The sequence below is a fragment of the Leopardus geoffroyi genome, chromosome C1, assembly GCF_018350155.1.
Source record: "Leopardus geoffroyi isolate Oge1 chromosome C1, O.geoffroyi_Oge1_pat1.0, whole genome shotgun sequence".
NCBI classification, from domain to species: domain Eukaryota; kingdom Metazoa; phylum Chordata; class Mammalia; order Carnivora; family Felidae; genus Leopardus; species Leopardus geoffroyi.
The window spans coordinates 184,473,840-184,494,613 of record NC_059328.1 but is presented as its reverse complement, the minus strand read 5'-3'; the positions used below and the strand labels follow the sequence as shown (position 1 = coordinate 184,494,613).

At 37.6% G+C, this 20,774-nt stretch overlaps 1 protein-coding gene across 3 annotated transcripts in view; it reads right to left on the bottom strand.

Moving 5' to 3' along the window:
* PLCL1 (phospholipase C like 1 (inactive)) overlaps positions 1 to 20,774 on the bottom strand; it is a 336,396-nt gene that overhangs the window by 101,133 nt on the left and 214,489 nt on the right. The window contains exon 1 of one of the 3 annotated variants that reach the window (XM_045480637.1): positions 17,665 to 17,700. The exons of the other annotated variants lie outside the window; for them this stretch is intronic. Coding sequence (XP_045336593.1) covers positions 17,665 to 17,697 — 33 coding nt within the window. The 5' untranslated portion in view covers positions 17,698 to 17,700. Of the gene's footprint in view, positions 1 to 17,664; positions 17,701 to 20,774 lie in introns of those variants that run through there. 3 annotated transcript variants of the gene reach the window in all.

Below are 20,774 nucleotides of genomic sequence, written 5' to 3'. Positions count from 1 at the left end.
TCCATGGAAAGCTATGGAACAAAGTGGCCATATTTAAATAATGGTGTTTGAACCCTTAATGTGATGACCATATTTCTTTCTTAGAACACAACGGAATTTACAAATATGTCACGACTCATTTGTATAAGGGGAGCAGGTAGCAATGATTTATCCTCAGCTGACGTGGGAAACAGCTCTAAGATGACTGGTTTCTCCATTTCAACATTATTTTCTTCTCTTCAGTATCCAAACTTCACAATCTCGACAGCAATGATTCAGACAAAGCATTCAAATGAATCAATGCTATCAAACTCATACAGCTAAATGACCTTTCTCTTCTCATAAAATTAAGTGGTCAGCTTGACTTCTAATATAGATTCATTTTTTATTCTTGAGTTGAACTCAAATTACGTTGTTTTACTAGAATTTGGTTATTCCAGGATACTGTTACTACTTTGCTGAGCACGCACCTTCCCTTTTACCTACTTATCAGCCTCCTCTTACTCTCATTTCTGCCTGTTTCTTGATTTCTATGTGTACTCCATATTTAACCAGTGAAATTATATTATACTTCCCCAGTATTATATGTGTGTGTGTAATGTATATATAAATTTATTAAAATTTAAGTATATGCAAAAAAAAGAAAATAGAGAAAGAAGGGGAAAAAAGCTAAGGGTTATTAAATAGCTATACTAAAGCTTCCCAGCTGATAAATGTGATTGGAACCCAAATGTATCTGGTCTCAAATCTATATTCTTTCCACAATATCAATGGTTCTCAAAGCATGGTGCCTGAACCAGCAGCAACAGCATCACCAGGGAATTTGTCAAAAATGCAGAATTTCAGACTTTACCCAAGACCCACTGAATCTGGGATGAAGCCTAGAAATTTCAGTTTTAATAAGACAAGGGTGATTCTGATGCACCCTAAAGTTTCCCTACATAACATCATTGGTCCCAATTTCACTTGACCACAAGAATTACCCAAGATTGTTCATTTAGATAATATATTCCCAGGTCCTACCCACCTGACTCAGCAGGTAGGTAGATCCCAGGAATACATATTTTTAACAAATGATATCTAAGTGCCTCCCCCAAGTTATTCTCATGGTCAGAGAAATTTGCACCAAATCAGGATATTAACTTTGTACACTTTTTTTAAAGTAGATATTACATGTAATTATGTGATAGTTCCATGTTAAAAAGATCTGTATATTGAAACCATATTTTTTTCAACATTTTACATTCTATTATTAGTTCAGGAAGAAGAAGAAGGGTATTACAAAATCAAGTAAAGTAATAGGGAGTCACCATTTGAAAAATGTTAGTAAATACTACTTTAGATAAGCAGTTCTAGAGAATTAATATAATTTCAGGACTCCAGACATTAATAGCTACATATAATTGCAGGCAACTTTAAGAAAAGCCCAATATCCATTCAAATGCGGAGAAATTAATAAATGGTTTTTATTGTGTTATAAAGGATATCTTGCCTTAAGGAAGTTCACCACAACAGTCTTCTATAAATCTGGAGCTCTTCCAGTATAGCTAAAAGTTTGTTTGTTTGTTTGTTTGTTTGTTTGTTTGTAATGCACACAATTTTCCAGAAAGGATAACCTTTGCCATTTCACATATACAAAAATATAGTTTTGTGTAACTAAGGCAAACTTATAAATACAATGTGAATGGCTGTTTGGGGCTTAATTTAAACCTCCGCTTTTAGGTCCTAAGCAATAAACTCCAGTGCCTCGCCATGTTCTGGATAATTCATATTTCTGGTTAATGGGATGTAGCTGTTAAATGTACTCAAATGATGAAAAAGGGAGCTGTCATTTATTCAAGTCTAAGCACTGTCATACCAGATAAGGTAGAATACCTTTTCCCTCAGTATCACACAATATGTATGGAGTGGAAAAAAGAAAGAATCAACATACCTATTAACCTAATAATGCATTTGAAATAGAGGAAAGTTTTGATGGTTCCTAAAGCAATAGGACAGAGGTTCCCCCCACCTCACCCCCCACCCCCACTATCCTTCACTGTCAGGGGCCATTATAGAGACTGTGAATGAGTAATATCCCTTTAAGATGTGTAGATAGTAAAAATTCTACCAGGAAACATTATTCACAGCCCAGCATTCAAGGAATAAGAGAAATTCTACCAGCAGGATATAAACACATTAAGAGTCACTAATTAACAAAGCGTACTGCATAGGTTACAGGTGAAATTTTCACATTCCTTATTCCCCCTCCCCATTATCAGTGGGTTCCGACAATCATTCCTTTCACATCTAATCCACTGCTACACACTGAATTCCTAATTATAATTACCCCTAACCTTTTTTTTCACAAGCAGATGGAACTAGAATTCCACAGTGGGACATTTCCAATGCTAATCATTATACTTACTAGGTCAACTTTGTAGTCCATACTTCCAACTGATACTCATTTAAATCCAAAGTAGCTTAACTAAGAAAGTTAAATGGAAAGTTCCATATAGCTACCGATGTATTTTCAAAAGTGGGTCTGGGTCTTCTATACCCAATAGTGTTGATAAATGCTTTCCGCTAATAACCCTAATGTTTGATTCATTAATATTGGTACAATGATCCTGAAACAATCTTATGTTCATTTCACTTAATGGCACTTTAAAGGAGGTGACATGAGAAAGACTAATTTCAAGTCACCTCAGAAAATGAAATCTACCACCATCTTACAACAATAAATTCAACTTAAAAAAAAAAAAAAAAACAATGTAAAGGTACAAAGCTCTTATCAATTAAACCTAATTTATTTATATTCAAAACATAACTTGAAATGTGTTAACAAAAAGTTTTTTTATGAAGATTTGGGGGTGAGGAGGAAGAAAAATATGAACTCCATCAAGATTTCAAGAGCATGTATATGTGTTCATGCATTCTCGTAAGCCGTCTCCATGGACAAATGAGCAGCATGATGGTGAACTGTAGGACTGAGCTGTCCGACTCATCCACAGCTACTGTTGCAACTCAGCAGGAAAATACATCTGAGACCAACTCAACAAGCAACTCATTTGAGTGGGAGTGTTTAACATTACAATACTCTGCATTCTCCAAACCCAGGAGTTTCCATGTCTATGCTAAATTTAACATCTGTAGTGATTATTTACACAGAAAAACTTCAACTCACTACCTAATCCATGCATCTTTATCAAAATTAGATAATGAATTTTCTGTTGAATATTGAACTTCAGTCCATTATACTTATTTTAGTTGCTTAAGGTTAATACATTTTTCTGTTGTAAAGATGGCAGGAAATGAACTGACAGACCATCAAAGGCTTTACTTCTGTGCATTTTCAGCTGCCTGGTAATCTCTGATTTCTTCGTTTTTAAGGAAAGAGGAGTAAGAAAAGCTGACTAGAGGTCTTTTTAAAAAGACTCCAAATCCAGGGGCACCTGGATGGTTCAACCAGTTGAGCATCTGTCTATCACAATTGTGAGATCAAGCCCTGAGTTGGGCTCCACACTGGGAGTAGAGCCTGCTTAGGATTCTCTCTCTCTCTCTCTCTCTCTTCCCCCCCTGCCCCTCCCTCACTCATGCTCGCTCGCTGTCTCTCTCTCTCTCTCTCTCTCTCTCTCTCTCTCTCTCTCTCAAAAAAAAAAAAAAAATACTCAAGTCCAGTAGGATATCAGAGGCTTGCAAGCTGTCAGTGGCACATTACTCCTGCATGTATACATTAAGAGGATACATACCCTACCTGTAACATCATGAGCAGACACTCTTTCCCAGCCCTGCATATCTGACACCCTCAGAAATGGGGTTTAGGATCGCCTAGATTCATTTCTACAGTCCATGACAGCCCAAAGATCTCCTGATCACATGCATTTCAGCATGAAAATATATATATATTGAATATTATATAATTAAATGTATAAATGAATATATCTAATTGAATATTACATTCAATTCCTGCAACATGAATGCCCTCACACATCCTTCTGTCTCCTGTCTCTGTTTGCCTACGTTACCTCTATTCTAGAAAATCTCTGCATGCAAAACAAAGAATTCATAACTTTTCCCAGATTCCTCTGAAATCCACACATAAATAAACTTCATGATTTTACTTAAGATTCTGAGGGTAGGTGTCCTGGGCAGAGGAAGCAGGGGAATTAACTGACAGCTGTTTCATTGGCTCCAGCCTCATTCTCCCTGACCTCTCTCAAATTTCTCCTCCCTCAAAATTAAAGCTACTTTCTTCCAACTATATGCATAAACTTCTTAAGGTTTCTTCTTTCTCTGGGAAGTAAAATACTCATTTCTCTCCAAACAAAATGCCTTATTTAAGCAAAAGAGAAAATGCCTCTCATATAGTTCTATCTAAGGATATTTTCCTACCTCATGATATGTAAAAAACACAACATAAAATACAATAAAAAATCAACTTTACTGGTACTACAGAAACCAAACAGCTAGATTGGATAAATAAGACAAGAAATTACAAGTTTCAGCAAGAATACTGTTGGTGGGAATGTAAATTGGTACAACCACTATGGAAAACAGTATTGATATTCCTCAAACAATTAAAAATAGAATTATCATATGATCCAGTAATCCCCCTACTGGGTGTTTTACTCAAAGGAAAAGAAAATACTAGCTCAAAAAGATATATGCACCCTTATGTTTATTGCAGCACTATTTACAATAGCCAAGATATGGAAGCAACCCAAATGTCCATCGACAAATGAATGGATAAAGAAGATGTGGTGTATATATACAATGGAATATTACTCAGCCATAAAAAAAGAATGAAATCTTGCCATTTGTGACCACATGGATGGACCTAGAGGCTATTATGCTAAGTGAAATAAGTCAGGCAGAGAAAGACAAATACCATATGATTTCACTTATATGTAGAATATAACAAAGCAAAACAAACAAATAAGCAAAAAACAAACACTCTAAAATACAGAAGATAAACTGGTGATTGCCAAAAAGGAGTTGGGTGAGGGGGAGGGCTGAAATAGGTGAAGGGGATTAAGAGATACAAACCTCCAGTTTAAAACAAATAAATCATGGAGATGAAAACGACAGCATAGAGAATACAATCAACAATGTTGTAATAACATTGTATGGTGACAGATGGTGACTACCCTTATCTTGGTAGCACTGACTAATGCATAGAATTGTCCCATCACTATGTTGTACACCTGAAGCTAATATAAAATTGTATGTTAACTGTATTTTGACAATGATTTTTTTAAGAGTACCAAAAAGCCAATTTTACTGGCACTGTACAAAGCCAAACAGCTAGATTTTCCAGAAAAAAAAATCCTAATTCCTCATACATTCTTTTTAATAAGTGAAATTTGTTAAATACAAACTTTGGTCTTCTTTTTACACATTCTTTTTTTTTAATATTTATTCATTTTTGAGAGAGAGCGTGCGAGCAGGAGAGGGGCAGAAAAAGAGGTTGGACAGAGAATCTAAACCGGGTTCTGCTCTTCACTGACAGCAGCGAGCCCAATGTGGGGCTCAAACTCACAAATTCCAAAGTCAGATGCTCAACCGACTGAGCCACCCAGGCACCCCTCTTTTTACACGTTCTAAGTCTTTTCATACAAATCAATTCACAAACAGAATTTTATTAGATCATGTTGCCCATTTTCATAGTTATATGTGTTCAAAAGAGAGAGTTTGCTGTGCCCCAAAAGGCATAAGCTGGTCTCTGTTCACCAGGTTCAGATAAGTGGGAAGGAGACTATTCCAGTTTGGGGCACCTACTTATCTAAAAGGAGAGAATGTTGTTGAGACTGCTAATTGTTCAGAGGGTAGTAATTATCTGCACTTGGCCAGATCTCACAATATGTGTTGGGGTTTATAGGTAATGAACTTCCATATATTAACAACACATGGAGACGTACTCAGGATTCTCTTATGCTAGTTCTTGAGAATCGTACAGAAAAGGACAAAAAGGAAAGTCGTATCTTGCTCTCTTATCTGTTTTTGCATGAATGTGTAATCTGTATGATTTCAATTCTGTCATTAGCCTGATTGAAGGAAGAAAATCACTAGAATGAAGTAAAATGGAATAAAACAAAATAGAGCAATCATGTGTCTTGATCATTACACTAAAATCTAAAGAGAATGGAGAATTTTCAAACCTGAGCTTTTCAAGACATATATTTGGGTAGGTAAAACAACTATTTTTCAAGAAGGAAGTAGAACATAGAATATAATTAAAATATTTTATAAATTTTAATGTTTTTAAAGGCTTAAACAAGCCAAACAGTCTGGTAATTGCATGTGTTTGATCTTACAAAATACATCTTTTTACTCCTGAAAATGTTCTTCTCTGGTTTGACTATATGGTAATATAATATTGCTTTAATGTGTCAGAACTCACACAGTAAATTGAGTGTTTCCTCCTGAAGGTAACAACTTGAGAAAGGATATATTTAATTCAGGATGCAGGCTTTGCTTAAAGTATCATCTTATTAAAAATTAAAACAAGGGGTGCCTGGTGGCTCAGTCGGTTAAGTTTCCGACTCTGGCTCAGGTCCTGAATCACAGTTCGTGGGTTCGAGCCCTGCGTCGGGCTCTGTGCTGACAGTTCAGAGCCTGGAACCTGCTTTGGATTCTGTGTCTCCTGCTCTCTCTGCCCCTCCCCAGCTCACACTCTGTCTCTGTCTCTCAAAATAAATAAATAAATACATAAATAAATATTGAGAAAAAAAATAAAGCAAAATTTGTTTTATAGAATTGTAGGAAAACAATGTCAAACAATATCGAAAGACATAAAAAAGGAAAGTAAATTTTAACCAATATTACAAAATGCAGAGGGATACCACTACTGGTATTTTAGCAAACATCTTTCCAGGCACTTATATAAACATAAGTATATAAACAAAAAAATTACAAAAGTGTCACCCTACTATATATGCAGTTCCATGATCATTTTTCACTCCACCACATATCATGAATATCATTCAAAATTAGCAGTTTTTAAAACCACATAGTATTTATTTATTTAACTCCTGTTTGATGTATATTTCAGGGATTCCTGTTGCTTTTTCACTATTGTGAAGGACTCTGCAAAAGCTGAGTGCATTTTCAGAACATCATTCGAAATTTTCTTCTAAATCTAACACATACACATCTTCAATTTTAGGATATGACATTCCTCTGAGTGTATCTTCCCTTGGAAATATCCAAGTCTTTAAAGCCAGTTCTAGTCAATAAGGGTAGCATTATTTCTGGCCACAACCAGCTGTAACTGATGGAGGGAAATTCCTTGGGGTTCCATCCATCAACATGCTTCTTTGAAAACAGCACAATAGAGAGAAAAGGGCATAGACTTTGAGCCAGGCAGACCTATTTGTTTTGATAAGTAACTTTATTGAAATGTATGTGGCATATGCACAAAACAGTGCACAAATTAAAATATACATCTTCATAGGCTTTCACAGAATACACTGTGTGAACAGAACTGGTATTCTTTTAATACTGCTTTTCTATTTATTATGTAACCTTGGACAAATTATCTTTCTGAGCATATGAAATGGGCATGATAATGCATGCCTTAAAGAGCACTGGGAAGACTAAGTGAAACAATATAGGCAAAGCTTCTAGTACACAGTCAAAAAATGACAGTTTCCTCCCTACCTGTCCCTACACTAGGGAGCATGTCCTGGCCATATCCCAACCAGCTCATCCTCTCCTTCAACTGAATGCCACCAAAAGCCTAGAATGCCTTGCCCCCCTAACTGCTTGAATTACAAGCCTCTCCATTGTAAAATGAGTTCTTAATAATGTTTGAGAAGAGTACAATCACATCAAGGATCCTAATTTAGAACCACAAAGTATTAACTACTAAGATATAAAGAGGCTCATCTCCATTAAGAAAAAGAGTTGTTAAAATGATTCACAAGCTTAATTCTGCTACTTGCTAAGTTTTATTAAAAATATAATGAAAGGCAACCCCCCACCTCGCCCCTGGATTTTCACCATGGTACACACACAAGCCAGGTGCAGTCTCACTCAGCAGCTCAAAGGGTGTTATAACCTCAAATATAAAATCCTATTTTTATGCAAAAAGTCAAAACCAAGGATTGTAACACTGATTGAAATGGGATTTATTTTTTGTCATTGCTGCTAAAGTTATAGAGGTACCTAATGCGATATCCAAGGGTTCAAATGAGAGTCAGCAACACCCAACACTTCACAATTCTATCTAACCGGATCTCAACCATCACTCAGGGACTGCTCTACAAAGACAAAATTTAGTAACACAGTGAGCAGACTGCCAAATGCTAACAGTCACAAAAGCAAATAGACCGTGTAATTTAAAAAAACAAATAAAAAAACCCCGCTAGTATGGCTTGAATCTTATAGTATGTGCCAGCCTCTCTAATATGGAAGGTCTTTACATGCATTTCCTTATTTTTCCCTCATGACAGGTCCTCCTGGTACTTTCATTACTCCTATTTTGCAGATGGAGAAAGTGAGGCTTAGAGAGATTAAGTAACCTGCCCACAATCACACAGCAGAGATGACTTGAGATTCAACTGTAGATCAAAGAAGAGATCATTGAACAGTTAAGCCGGAGTCTGTTGGACTGCAGAGTGTTTGTTTCTAAAGACCAGATGGCCAGAAAAGTTGCCTTTGTCCACACTGTTTTAAACAAAGCATTATGCTTTTCCCCTGATGTCTACATCAATTAGAAAAAATAATCAATCCCTTTTGGGTGGGAGAACAGCTTGAAATTGTAAGGATACGAAACGATGCTTTAGCCAAAAGACTTCCCTGATGAAAAACTTTGTTACTAGACTTTTCCTAGTTATTTTGTTTTTAATTAGTAGGTCATTGGGATAAACAACATGAACACAAGAAACTGCTATGGAAGTGATTGTTGTTGTCTGTAATAATATTCTCCATTTTTCTGAACTTTTAATTTCAGAATTGAAACACAGGCATCTTAGTATAAGTCTTATTCCATTGGAAGCCAAGAGGTGGTAGAAATTTCACATGGAAATTTTAATAATCCCTTTATCTCCAAAACCAATTATTTTTCTTTCTTACTTGGAAGCAGCCCACCCCATCTGACTCCCAGCCATGAGCTTGGAGGTTGGTTGGAAGGCTGTAATGAGCAGAGGCTGCCAGCATGTCAGGTTCCATTGTGTTTGTGTGACCGCTGATCAGAGCGATGAAACAGGGATTAGCTTCATCCTTATCACTATAAATAAATGTGATTTTATGACAACACTGCAGCTTTCATCATTTATTAAAAAGGAAGGAAGAAATGTAAAGGTGGCTATAGAATCCTTACCAAAAAATCTGCTTGCTCCCCGAGGTCAGCAGTTAATTTCAATTTTATATTATCTAAGTTCTTGTGAATAAAAGGCTTTATTAATGTGAACATCAGTCCAAGGAGTACCCTGCTTCACCTCACCACATTTTAAAGGACATAACAAGAATGGTTTTCTTCAGCCAAACCAAATTCACTCAGAATTGAAAAAGGCCATAGAAAATAAAAGGTTAGTTTGGGGAAATATAAAATATTGATGCATTTAATATTTAATTGAATCAATTATTCAATTAACTGGAGATTATCTGGAATTTAGATATAATATGACACTCCAAGAACATCTGGAATCCCTCTTCCTCCTCTCTCTCTCTCTCTGTCTGTCTGTCTGTCTCTCTCTCTCTCACACACACACACACACACACACACACACACACAGCTTTCAACCTTGAGGTTTGCGTGTATTAGGAGTTTAAGAGTTTAAATCAGTTGGTTTGTGCATTTTTCAGCCTCAAGCTCCTACAAAACAGGAAATGTTATATTTGCAGAGGGCAGGTCAGAGTACTAGCTGTTTCTTCCCAGAACCTTCGACCTGCACAACGTGACTGAAAAGTATCTGGGAAGAAAGTTTGGGAAAAGTAAGTTTGAGAAGAGAGTTCCTGTTTGTCTCCATTTATTAGACTCTCCTCTTTCCCAATGCACGTATAAAACACATCATGAATGCCATGTAATGTGCTCTCTCTGATTTGCCAGAATGATTTTGTTTGTTTTTCATCTGAGGTCATTTCTTAATATATCTAGACATTGTTCCTGAAGATGTGAACTTGGTTCTCTCCCTCAGAGATCATTCTCATAATGCCATACTACATTAAGGAAGTGGATTCCAGCCTGCTGCAGCAATGTTGACTGTCCCCACTATGAACTATCTTAACCCATGGGGAAATCACAACTCAAGTATCTGCTGTTTAGATTATTGAGTTTGGACCTAAAAATGGTCCCCAAAATGTCTCCTGATGTCTGCAGGCCATGTGGAAGTCAATTTTTATCTCCTCCCACAGCACTCCTCTTGCAAATGCTGCACTGGCAAGAGGAAGAGCCTGCTCATCTCAAGTCCCTTTGGGGAAGAGCTGCTGCCCAACTAGCAAAGAATGGGTTGTAAGCAGCCAGCCTCCTGTTCTAGTCCCTGAAAAGGTTACAGTGGTGAGGCTGGAGTCATGATGTTGGAGAGATATGTTCCAAGCTCAGCAAGGTGCCAGAGGGCATTCCCTTCTGGGCCACACACTGCCCTTCTCTCTTCCCTCTGAACTTCTCCCCTTACCCTTTCCCAAGAGAGAAAGACAACTCCATAAATATCCCTGCAGCTGCAGTACACTTAAGTGTGAAAGGCAGAGTGGAGAGACAGTGACATCATGATGTTTCTTCCCTAGCGTGTTCTACACCAAACCCTCAGCTTCTACCCAAAAGAAGCTCCCATTCCAATGGCCTGTCTCCATCAGTGGCAGTCTTTATTATCTGAACTGCCTGATTTCTCCTGACCTTCACCTCTTCTACCTAGTCGGTCACTGCTTTGCCCTTTTTCCTTCCTCTTCTTCGGGCACATCTCTCCTTCCGTTCTATTCCTATCACAACCAGCCTAGCTGAAGCTCCCCTCAGCTCACAGGTTACTTCAGTGGACTGTATCAATAAGGGTCCATCTACTGAGCTAAATAGAAACCATTCCAAGTGTTTAAAATGAGGGAATTTAATACAGAGAATGGATACACAAGTGCTGGAAGAGCTGAGAAGCAAAGAGTGAACAATGAGGCAACCCAGAGATTAGCAATACTCCTGGCTGGAAGGACAAATGGAGTAGGTGGTGTTCCTAGCACCAAGGCCAGAGTCATGGAAAAAGCTGGAACCACAGTGGGCCTGTCCTGCAAAAGCTGAAGGCACAAAGCAAACACACCTACAGCACTCTCTCCTCTCCAACCAGTACCTCCGCCTGGCTGGAATCAGACCTGGGAAATCAGCCTGCAGGAATTGAAGCCTCTGTCATAGATAGTGGGAGAGTGGGAGACAAGGAATAGTTCTAATAGCAAAAAGGCCAAGGACCAGCTCATGAGCTAACTATACTCTATTTAGTTTTCACAGAGGATAACTGATAGTCTTCACTTTCCATACTAGGAAATTAAGTCTCATGAGGAAAAGTACCATAACCTGGGGCAAATGGTACAGCCAAGTTTTGACCCTTGATCTTTCCAACTCTAAACCCCTTTTTCTTCCCCACCCATTGCTGCCTTCTCTTGCTGGCTATTCTTCAGCTATAACATTTACACCATAAAGGCATATAGTGTTTGATTACTTCTAAATAATAAATAGACACTATAACTCTAATCTCAGGGCACCCAACTTCTCCAAAACTAGAAATGAAGAGTATAGTACTGCATCTTACTGAAGGGCCCCCAACACCTTAAGTCATTTCATGCACTGGTCAATCCGTTCTCCCCTGCCAGGCCAAGACCCAGAAGAACATGAGGGATTGATTAGCAGGGCCTGGCTTTCCTGGAATAAGTGAATGCTTCCAGGGTGGGATTTCAAGAAACAGGAAAGGCCCCACATTGCAAAATAATACCCCAACTTTTCATTCATTTGTTTATTTAAAAAATGTTTATCAAATGCAGAAACATACACATTCAATGGTATCTGATAAGAGAGGGTTAATTGGACTCTGGGTGTGTATATATCATTTTTAAATGTTCATCAAAAGGGAAGATGAGTTATTAGAGGCTGGGGTATTTGTACTGGTTGGTGCTAAAATTTCACTTCCAAAGTTTAGATCAGTTAGCATAAGGCAGTAGCTTTTCAATTTTTCTTTTCAACATAATAGATATAATTCAAGGTAGAGTGAACTATCTCTAGGGTCTGAAGTCAGAGACCACCAAAAAGTCCCAATTTAAGACAAATTTTACTTTAAAAACTGCATGAATTTTACATTATACTCTACCATAATTTCATGTGCATTTTATTATAAAAATGAGATTTTTCCCCCCAAAAAAGTTCTAGTAGAAGCAACTTTCCAGGATACTATGTCATGGTAACATACCTAAATTTGGGAAGCTTGTGCCTAAAACTTTGCATCCCTGCTAAAATGTAAATAGCTCTGAAGAAGGACAGTTACTTTAAGCTATTGTCACATTTGTTTTTTAATTTGTCTTGGTCTGAATACAATTGAGAGTCTTTCCTACGAGCAGGTTTTAACAGTGGAGAAAGAAGAGATGTTGAGAGCCTCAGTCTAATTATAAAACAGAGGAGGAGTTACCATTAACAAATGGAAAAGGTCCAAAACAGAATGATAAAAGCCCCAAAACAAACTTTACCCACTTTACTCTTGTGGAAAGTCAGAAGATTTGTCATGGAGTGAGAAAGACAATTCTCCCTCCCCAAATCTCACAGACCACACCTTATGGGCACTAGAAGCCCCAGAAGCTATTACAGAGTCTCAAAGTGTAAACAAGAATATGATGTTTTGAGGAGAAAATTTCTTACTTCTAATTTTTTTTCTAATAATATAAGAAAATAGTGACATCTATAAACCACAGACTCCTGTTTATCATAACCATTAAAAATATAGAACTATAAGATGTTAACATTAGAGAAAGCTGGGTAAAGGGTCTATACAAGAACTACCTATACTATCTTTGCAACTTTTCTATTAAGCTAAAAATATCGCAAAAGAAAACACCCAAAAACAAAAAAATAAAACTTTTTCAAAATGAAAAGTGTATCTTAAAAAAATCTACTGTATGTTTAATGTCTCCATATTACATATGGAATGCCTTTCCATCTATGTGAAGACTCGTCTTGTTTGTTCCTCTTGGTATCCATTATTCCGTGCCCTTCCCAAGGCCCATCTTTTTCTCCTCATAGCTTTCTTGTCATCCCTGATCCTTAATTTTGATTTCATTTTGTGTCCAAGCCAGAAAAATCTAGCAATCTGAACTTGAAAGAGATAGAACTCATTCAACTTAATTTCCACTCTCTACATTGTGGTTGTACCATGTTAAAATGCTTCCCCTTCAAAGAATTATATTGCATAGCACTTTCAAATAAACCTATTTGAAGAACACCTATTTCTCAAAATCAAAACTAGCTCACAAAGGTGTTGACTGGGTAACAAACTGCATGATCTAGGATCACAGAAGCCTCTAAAGAGAGAGTTTCCAGATGTTGTTGGCATCTGAGAGAAAATAAAGGAAGAATTAGGGAAGAAGTGGCAAATGAAAGCAAAATGGTACAAGAAGACAGAGACTTTTTAGGGGAAGAGCTAGAGAGAGGAATTTTTAGTTCGAGATCACTTCATATCAACCAAACTGGACAAGTGAATAATACTTGGAATATGTAAGTCTTCACTTAAATACCACAGAAGTCCAAGGAATGCTATCAGATTTATGTTTCTTCCCATGGCACACATCAGACAAAATAATCCTTTAAAATTCAACTTTACACTGAAAGAGTTCTATTAAGTGTTGTCTTCTTTTCTTTTTATCAGTCTTAAGGTTCCCCAAATGATACTTTACTAGATCTTCATTTTATACATTCAAATATAATACATCTTTTTTTCTTTTCTTTTTCTTTCTCCCCCGATTGCTCCTCACAACCCACCACCTCCCAAGATGCAGGAGGAATAAAGGCTCTGTAATATTAGCAATGTTATTGGAACTGAAAAGAGTTACTTTTTCTTTTTTAGTAAAGTCTATTTCCTTAAGTCTCAAATCTCATCTACCACTGTCTGTGTACAATGACAACCATGAAGAAAAAAGAAGGAAAACAAACAGGCTTTGGCAGACAGAGGCCCCGAATATTAAGCGAGAATCATTTCCATGGCTCAACCAAGCCAGTGTGAGCCAGAACCTTTTCCACAACAGACTGAAGACGACAGGAGGCCAGCCTGTGAGTCACAAATCTCAATCCTCGCCCTGCCCAGCCAGCCCAGCCCACGAGGCCCATGCTGATTCAGGTGCTGGGACAGTCCTTCTTGCCAAGGCCTCTCTCACAACTTTCATATAAGTTCTTCCAGGATACAGTGACATTGTGGGTAATAGATGTGCCCATCAACTCTTTCTATTTACCAGTATTTAGTTATGAAAAGAAAGCTTCCTTGGTATCCTCTTGTTCTCCTCTCTGCAGAATCTTTCAGGCTCCCAATCCATCATTACTGATGCAGGCATGCCCAGTTTCATTGTGTGGAAGGTGCCATCTATTAATATTTTTGCAGTCAGGGACGGTGTGACCACCACACAGTAGTAAACTGGAGGTGCCAAGTTTCACTCAAAAGGCGTGAAAGATGCTGTGATTTACAACAGTCCTAATGAGCGGGGCATTTCTGGGCCTGTAAGCACCTGCTGCTTCTGTAGTCTGGGCCAACTCCGCCACCATGCCCTGGAGTATTGGACAGCACCCCTCCCTGTTAGGAGAATTTATGACTAAACTACATTGAAAAGTTTGCTCTGCCATCGATCTCATTAAAAAGGCAACACTCATCAGGGAATGGAGAAAATAAGAGAAAGGGTTCTATCTTTTCTTTGTTCTCTTTGTCTAACGAGGTGTACAGTAAAATAAAATCAGGAAGTAATTTTATTTATTTAGTATTTATACCCTATCTTCTATAAAAGGTTTACAGCAGAGGACCAGAAGCTACAGGTGCTTCCTGTTAAGAGTGAGGATTTATGCTGTTGTATTTTAGTCACTTGATGTTCCTTCTCTCTGGGAATGTGATTTGCCATCAGTTACAACTAGAAGCAGACAAAACAATCCCAGTGATTCCCAAACCACGAAGATCTACTCACACCACCTGACCTCTCTTGCTATATTCAGGTAACACTTCTGAGCACTAAACATGCACCCTGATAATGCAATGGAATCACAGAAACCAGGCTGACCAAAATGGCACCTTAGTTCCTGTATGATCTGCCACCCACCCACCTTCACCTCTCTCCACCTTTCTTACTACTCAACTAATCTACTAATTCTAGGCACAAACCATTCGCTCCATCCAAGCTCTTCTTCCACACAAACCATGCTCTTTTAAATCTCAGAGTTACCATCCTGTTTCTCTGTCAAACCAAATTCATACTTTTCTCCAAAACTGAGATCAAATCCAATGTTTTCCACCACATTTTTCCCAGCTGGTCCAGGCTACCAACTGACCTTTCCTTTCTTTTGATTTCTATGGCATTTTATAGTTGGTACAGTGTGACAAAGTAGTTCTACTATAGAAGGTTCTTAATCTGCCAACATTCACATGGAAGAGTTATGCAAGTTGAGTGGGTATCTTACTCTCTGATTTTAACTTCCCTGTAACAGCCATTTCAATGTAGAACAGAAATACTTCACTGTCTAAAGCTGGGGCCTGCTTTATCATAAGGCAAGAGAGTCAAGGTACAAAACTAAAAGTAAATGAAACAAATTATAATTACACCATCTTGTGTTGCTCATGGTTGCACGTAAGTCCAGACCAATTTATAATTGTTTCTGGTGCCCCTTCCAATTTCACTCTTTTCCCCACATATGTTTATTTGTGTGCCAGGTTATTTCTGTCAGCTCCATTTAATCTTTGAAGATAGAAATCTGGTATGTTTTGATCCCAAGTCTTTCCACCTAGATCCTTATTAAAATTATGTTCTGCCCCTTGTGAGGGCATCCCTAAACACTGACCACAGAACTATCCAGAAGTAACTACTTCTTTCCTAGTCCATACTGAAGAAAGCCTTACAGTACATCATCCTTCTGGACTCTGTAATTTCTAGAAAAGCCACAGACTCCTTTGGAACTCTGACTAACCTACATCCAACCACATAACTGTGACAAAAAGTTAGTGCTCCCACTTCTAAGTCACGAAGTCAAAAAATACCCTAATATATTAGCATGCTCCCATTGTAATTTTGAAAGCTCTGGCTCTGACCAGATTTAAATGACTTTCAATTCACATATATTTATGTTATAGAATGTAGGAGGGTTTTTGCTACCATCACACAAGTTAGTTCTTGATTATATAGAGTCATATTTTTTCTGGTTATTTCATACATGTCTTGTCTGAAAAGTTCAAGGCAGGATGCAGACCTTTTACTTCTTTTCTAATTTCCCTTAGCATCTTGGTAATTTGATTCCATATTGATGAGTGAACAATAGTATGCTGTCAGGTATGAAGTATGAAGAATACTAGAAGGGAAAAGTTTGACTTAAACTAGGAGTTAGCAAGCTTTTCATAAAAAACTACATAGTCAATATTTTAATCTTTGTCATCCATATGGCTTCTGTTGAGACTACTTAATTCTACCATTACAGTATAAATAGTACATAAACAAGTGAGTGTGGCTATGTTCTAATAAAGCTTTATTTATAAAAACAGACTGTAGGCTGGACTAGGCCTGTGGGGCATAGTTTGCTGACCTCAAACTTAAAATATGACATCAAAAGAGACAAATGATATATAAACACTCCACCAGTCACCACTGTAATTCAAACTCAACCCAACAAGAGGTTTTGACTGGTCACTAAATTGAAATTAAGGGTGGTAACACATATATACCTCAATAAAGATCTCTGTGAAATTAAGTGGTACATTTGTGTTCTGGTAGGGCTCACTTCCAAGATTTTGTGCCCCCTTATATCTCACCTTATTCCTGAGTATTTTATTCCGGAAATAATGATAGCTAAACTCAAACAGGTGACTATGTACTACTATTGGCAACTTTCAATTGTTTTTATGTTCTGAGTCCAAAGAAATCAATTCCTAAATAAATGTCTATTTATTAAAAAATTAACATTTGAGTCTTTGACTGACCCACTGAGTTCTGGTAATTAAAATTCATTACTCCAGAATGCATATCCATATCCCTTCTCTCCCACTTCTGGTTACTTCTCAAGTGCTTTTATTAAATATAAATTCATGCAAAATAATTATTCCTTTTCATTGTCTGCTTCAAAATGGAAAGTCTATGAAACAAGATGAATTGACAAACTGAATATTACCACAGTTAAAGTAACAGTAAAAATATCCTATGGTAGTAAAAATTAGGATAGTATATCCTAATTACAAACAGTTTAACTTTCTGTCTAAAAGAATGCAGTATGTTTCATTTTCTCTACATTCCTACGACACATAACCTTTATAAGACTACAGTATTAAATAAAACTAAAAAATCCCTGGAAGATTAAAGCAAATCTGACTTGACCACTCAGTTCATTCACTCTAATAGACATTTGATTTCCATTGGAAAATGTAATGCAAAAACTATATACAAATATTAAAAGAAAAATAACCTCACAACATAAAAAGACTTACCACCGAAAATTAATTCATATATTTTAAGCTGTAAGTAAATAACTATAATCAAGGTATAAAACTAAGATTTTTCTATACTTACAGTTAATCCTGAAAAGGACATAATATAAATCATAAAAGGTTAAATCATTATCTTCTGAAGATTAGGGGCAATGGAGACTTTACTCACTGCAACCACAGTTTTTGGATAGAAAGTTAGTGAAGGTCACAAATGAGTCAGGTTCTCTATCTGAACACACAGGCACAGAAATTGCGCCTTCTGTTAACTCTTATGTTGCATACTACTTCCTTTGAACACCTTTTCTCGCTGACCTGAGAGTTTTCAGAAAATGAAACTAAAATTAGAAGTGACTTGATCTACCGAAGTAGAAAACAGAAGTATGCTTAATATGATCCCAGTTTCAGGGGGAAAAAAGTGGTACTCACACCACCAAAAAATAAGCTAATAGTGTTTATCTCCAGGAAGTTGGAGCAAATTTTACTTCCTTTTCCTTTTCTCTATTTTTACAATTGTCTACCATGATAATGCCCCACTTTTAAAAATTAGAAGAAAATAAGGATGTTAAAGTATGTTGTGTAGTCCTCACAATTTGTATCCATCATTTTTATCTCTCACGATTTATGTGTAGTTTTACTTAATAAAACTAGTGCTAGAACACATACATATGAAAGTCAATCCCAGTATTACAGAAATGATCCTTTTTTAAGTTAACAAAAACTTGAGTTTCACAGGATTCCTCCTGAGTTGAGAGCAAAGATCTTTATATAGTTCAATTACAGTGTGGAAGTAACACCGGTTAGGAAATCATGCAACACACCATCTGCCATTTCATTAGAGTAGTATGCTTTTTTTTAAGGACGTTTAAAAATTGTGTTTCACAGAGATTACTAGGAGAAGCTGCTGTGAATGGATGAATGGCAGGTTTCAACAAACACTGTCAGAAATCCAATGCTGAGTCCAAGAAGAATATAGATGAATATGCGGACGGGCAAAATATTGCCACAATTGGAACACAGATAACTTTTTATGACATATTGAGAAAGTCTTACCAAAGTGAGATAAAGCCCATTAGATTTGTACCTTACACTCAGCATAAATTGTATTTCTAAGTATATTTTTTTAATAAATGACGTATAAGGGGCACGCAGGTGACTCAGGTCGTTGAGCATCCAACTTCGGTTCAGGTCATGATCTCGCAGTTCACATGTTCGAGATCCACATTGGGCTTGCTGCTGTCAGCGCACAACCCACTTTAGATCCTCTGTCTCCCTCTCTCTCTGGCCCTGCCCTGCTTGTGGTCTCTCCCTCTCTCTCTCTCTCAAAAATAAACATTACAAAATAATAATAATGAATAAATCCCATATAATTTTGCTTATGTGTTTTCTCCAAAAAAATGATAATATTAGAACAAGAATTAAATCTCTACTTATAACAAGTCACAAGTGTTACAAGTGTAACAAATGTCTGGCCACTAACAGGCAATGCCTGAGTCTCACCATCTCAAGGTCCCACTCCAAGTCTGAGATCTGCATTTACTCTTCTCAGACCACCCCCCCGCCCTTACCCCTTACTCTCCTACTTTTCTTCAGATCTGTTCTCTGTCCTCTGGAGATCCTCTTGCTTGCACACTAGCCTTCTCACCCTCCTCCCTCCCCAGGGCCCCCCTCCACTTCTTCCCTCCACCAGCCCAGTTCTTAACACCTGACTTCACCTACCCTGTGGGGACAGACGGACCAAAGTGTATTTGCTTCCACAGACTAGTTTATACAGCTGCCTTGTCGTCCTTGCCTCCAACTTCAGAGGAGCATGTGAGCCTCTTTCCAGTACCACCTATGGCCTTACTTTTGCTTCGTGTTTGGACCTTTCCACTAACTTCTTCTCTCTTGGTTTTCAGTGCTTCTGCTAAGTCTACTACCCTTGCAAGGATCAGCCCTTCTTCTCAATTCCCAAATTCTTCAATGAATGATCTTTCTCTATCACCTTGAGCTTCTACTCCCTTCCCTTCAATCACTGCCCCATCTTCTTTGCAGATCTGGGCAGATGATATATGGCCCTCAAATCTGTAGAAATCCCTGTCTTGTAAATCTTGGAGACCATTGGTGTCCTACTTTTACTAGATTCACTTTGCTCCTCAGAACTCATCTTCCTTGACCTCTCTAGGGCATTGGATACTGATGACAACCTCATTCCTCCCTGAAACATGCATTTATTGGTGCCCACTATGTGCCCTTGGCTTTGATGGCACTGCATCCTGCTTAATCTCCTAACCCTGTGTTATCTCCTTTTTCTGTTTCCATGTTATACAGCTAACCACTTTTCTTCCTCTCAATTCATAACTGGAGGCATCATTGAATGTTTTTCTTTCTGTCCATGCCTGAGGTCATAGCTACCTTATAGACTCACCTGAACTCAAATGCTATATTTCTAAATATTTCCACTTGGATGTCCCATCATTAACTAAAACTCAACATACTTTAAAAGAGAATTCATTTTTATCATTTGCCTATCCCTAAAGCTGTATGGCAATCCCACTTACCTTCCTGTTTAGAAACTTCAAAGTTATGTGGCTTCTTATCTCCTTGCTGAATCTGTACTGAATCTTTTTGCTTCTTCTCTGAGATGTCTGTCTCTCTCCTACTCCCCTTGCCATAAATCTTGTCCAAAACCTCTTTACCTCAGGCCTATAATGTTATGATAATGACCTCAATTTTTATTCCCTTCCAATTCACTTTACACACTATTACTGATTAACCTTCTTAAAATAATATCAAATAACTTTAAAACCCATGACTTAAAGTGTTTTACACAAATATAGGTTGGTTTTTCTCACATAACAGGAAGTCTAGAAGCAGACAGCTGTTGGTGGGGTAAAGCACTTCAGCAGTGTCAGAGACAATACTTCTCAGCCTTTTCCTCATGGGACCTAGTTGCTGCATGACTCTAGGCTTTCCATCTTCATTAAAGGATGGAAAGAGGGGAAAAGAGAGTTCCAACATTTTATCAAGAGAGCAAAAACATTTCCAGAAATACCATCAGCATTCTTTAGCTTGGCCAGAGTGAGGTCACAGAGCTGTCCTATCTGCAAAGGAGACTGGGAAAGTAGGGAATAGAATTTCCGTGAGTGGATTAGACCAATCATGATTCATCGCTTGGGGGTAGGCACAAAATTCAGGTTCACTCACCAAGGAAGA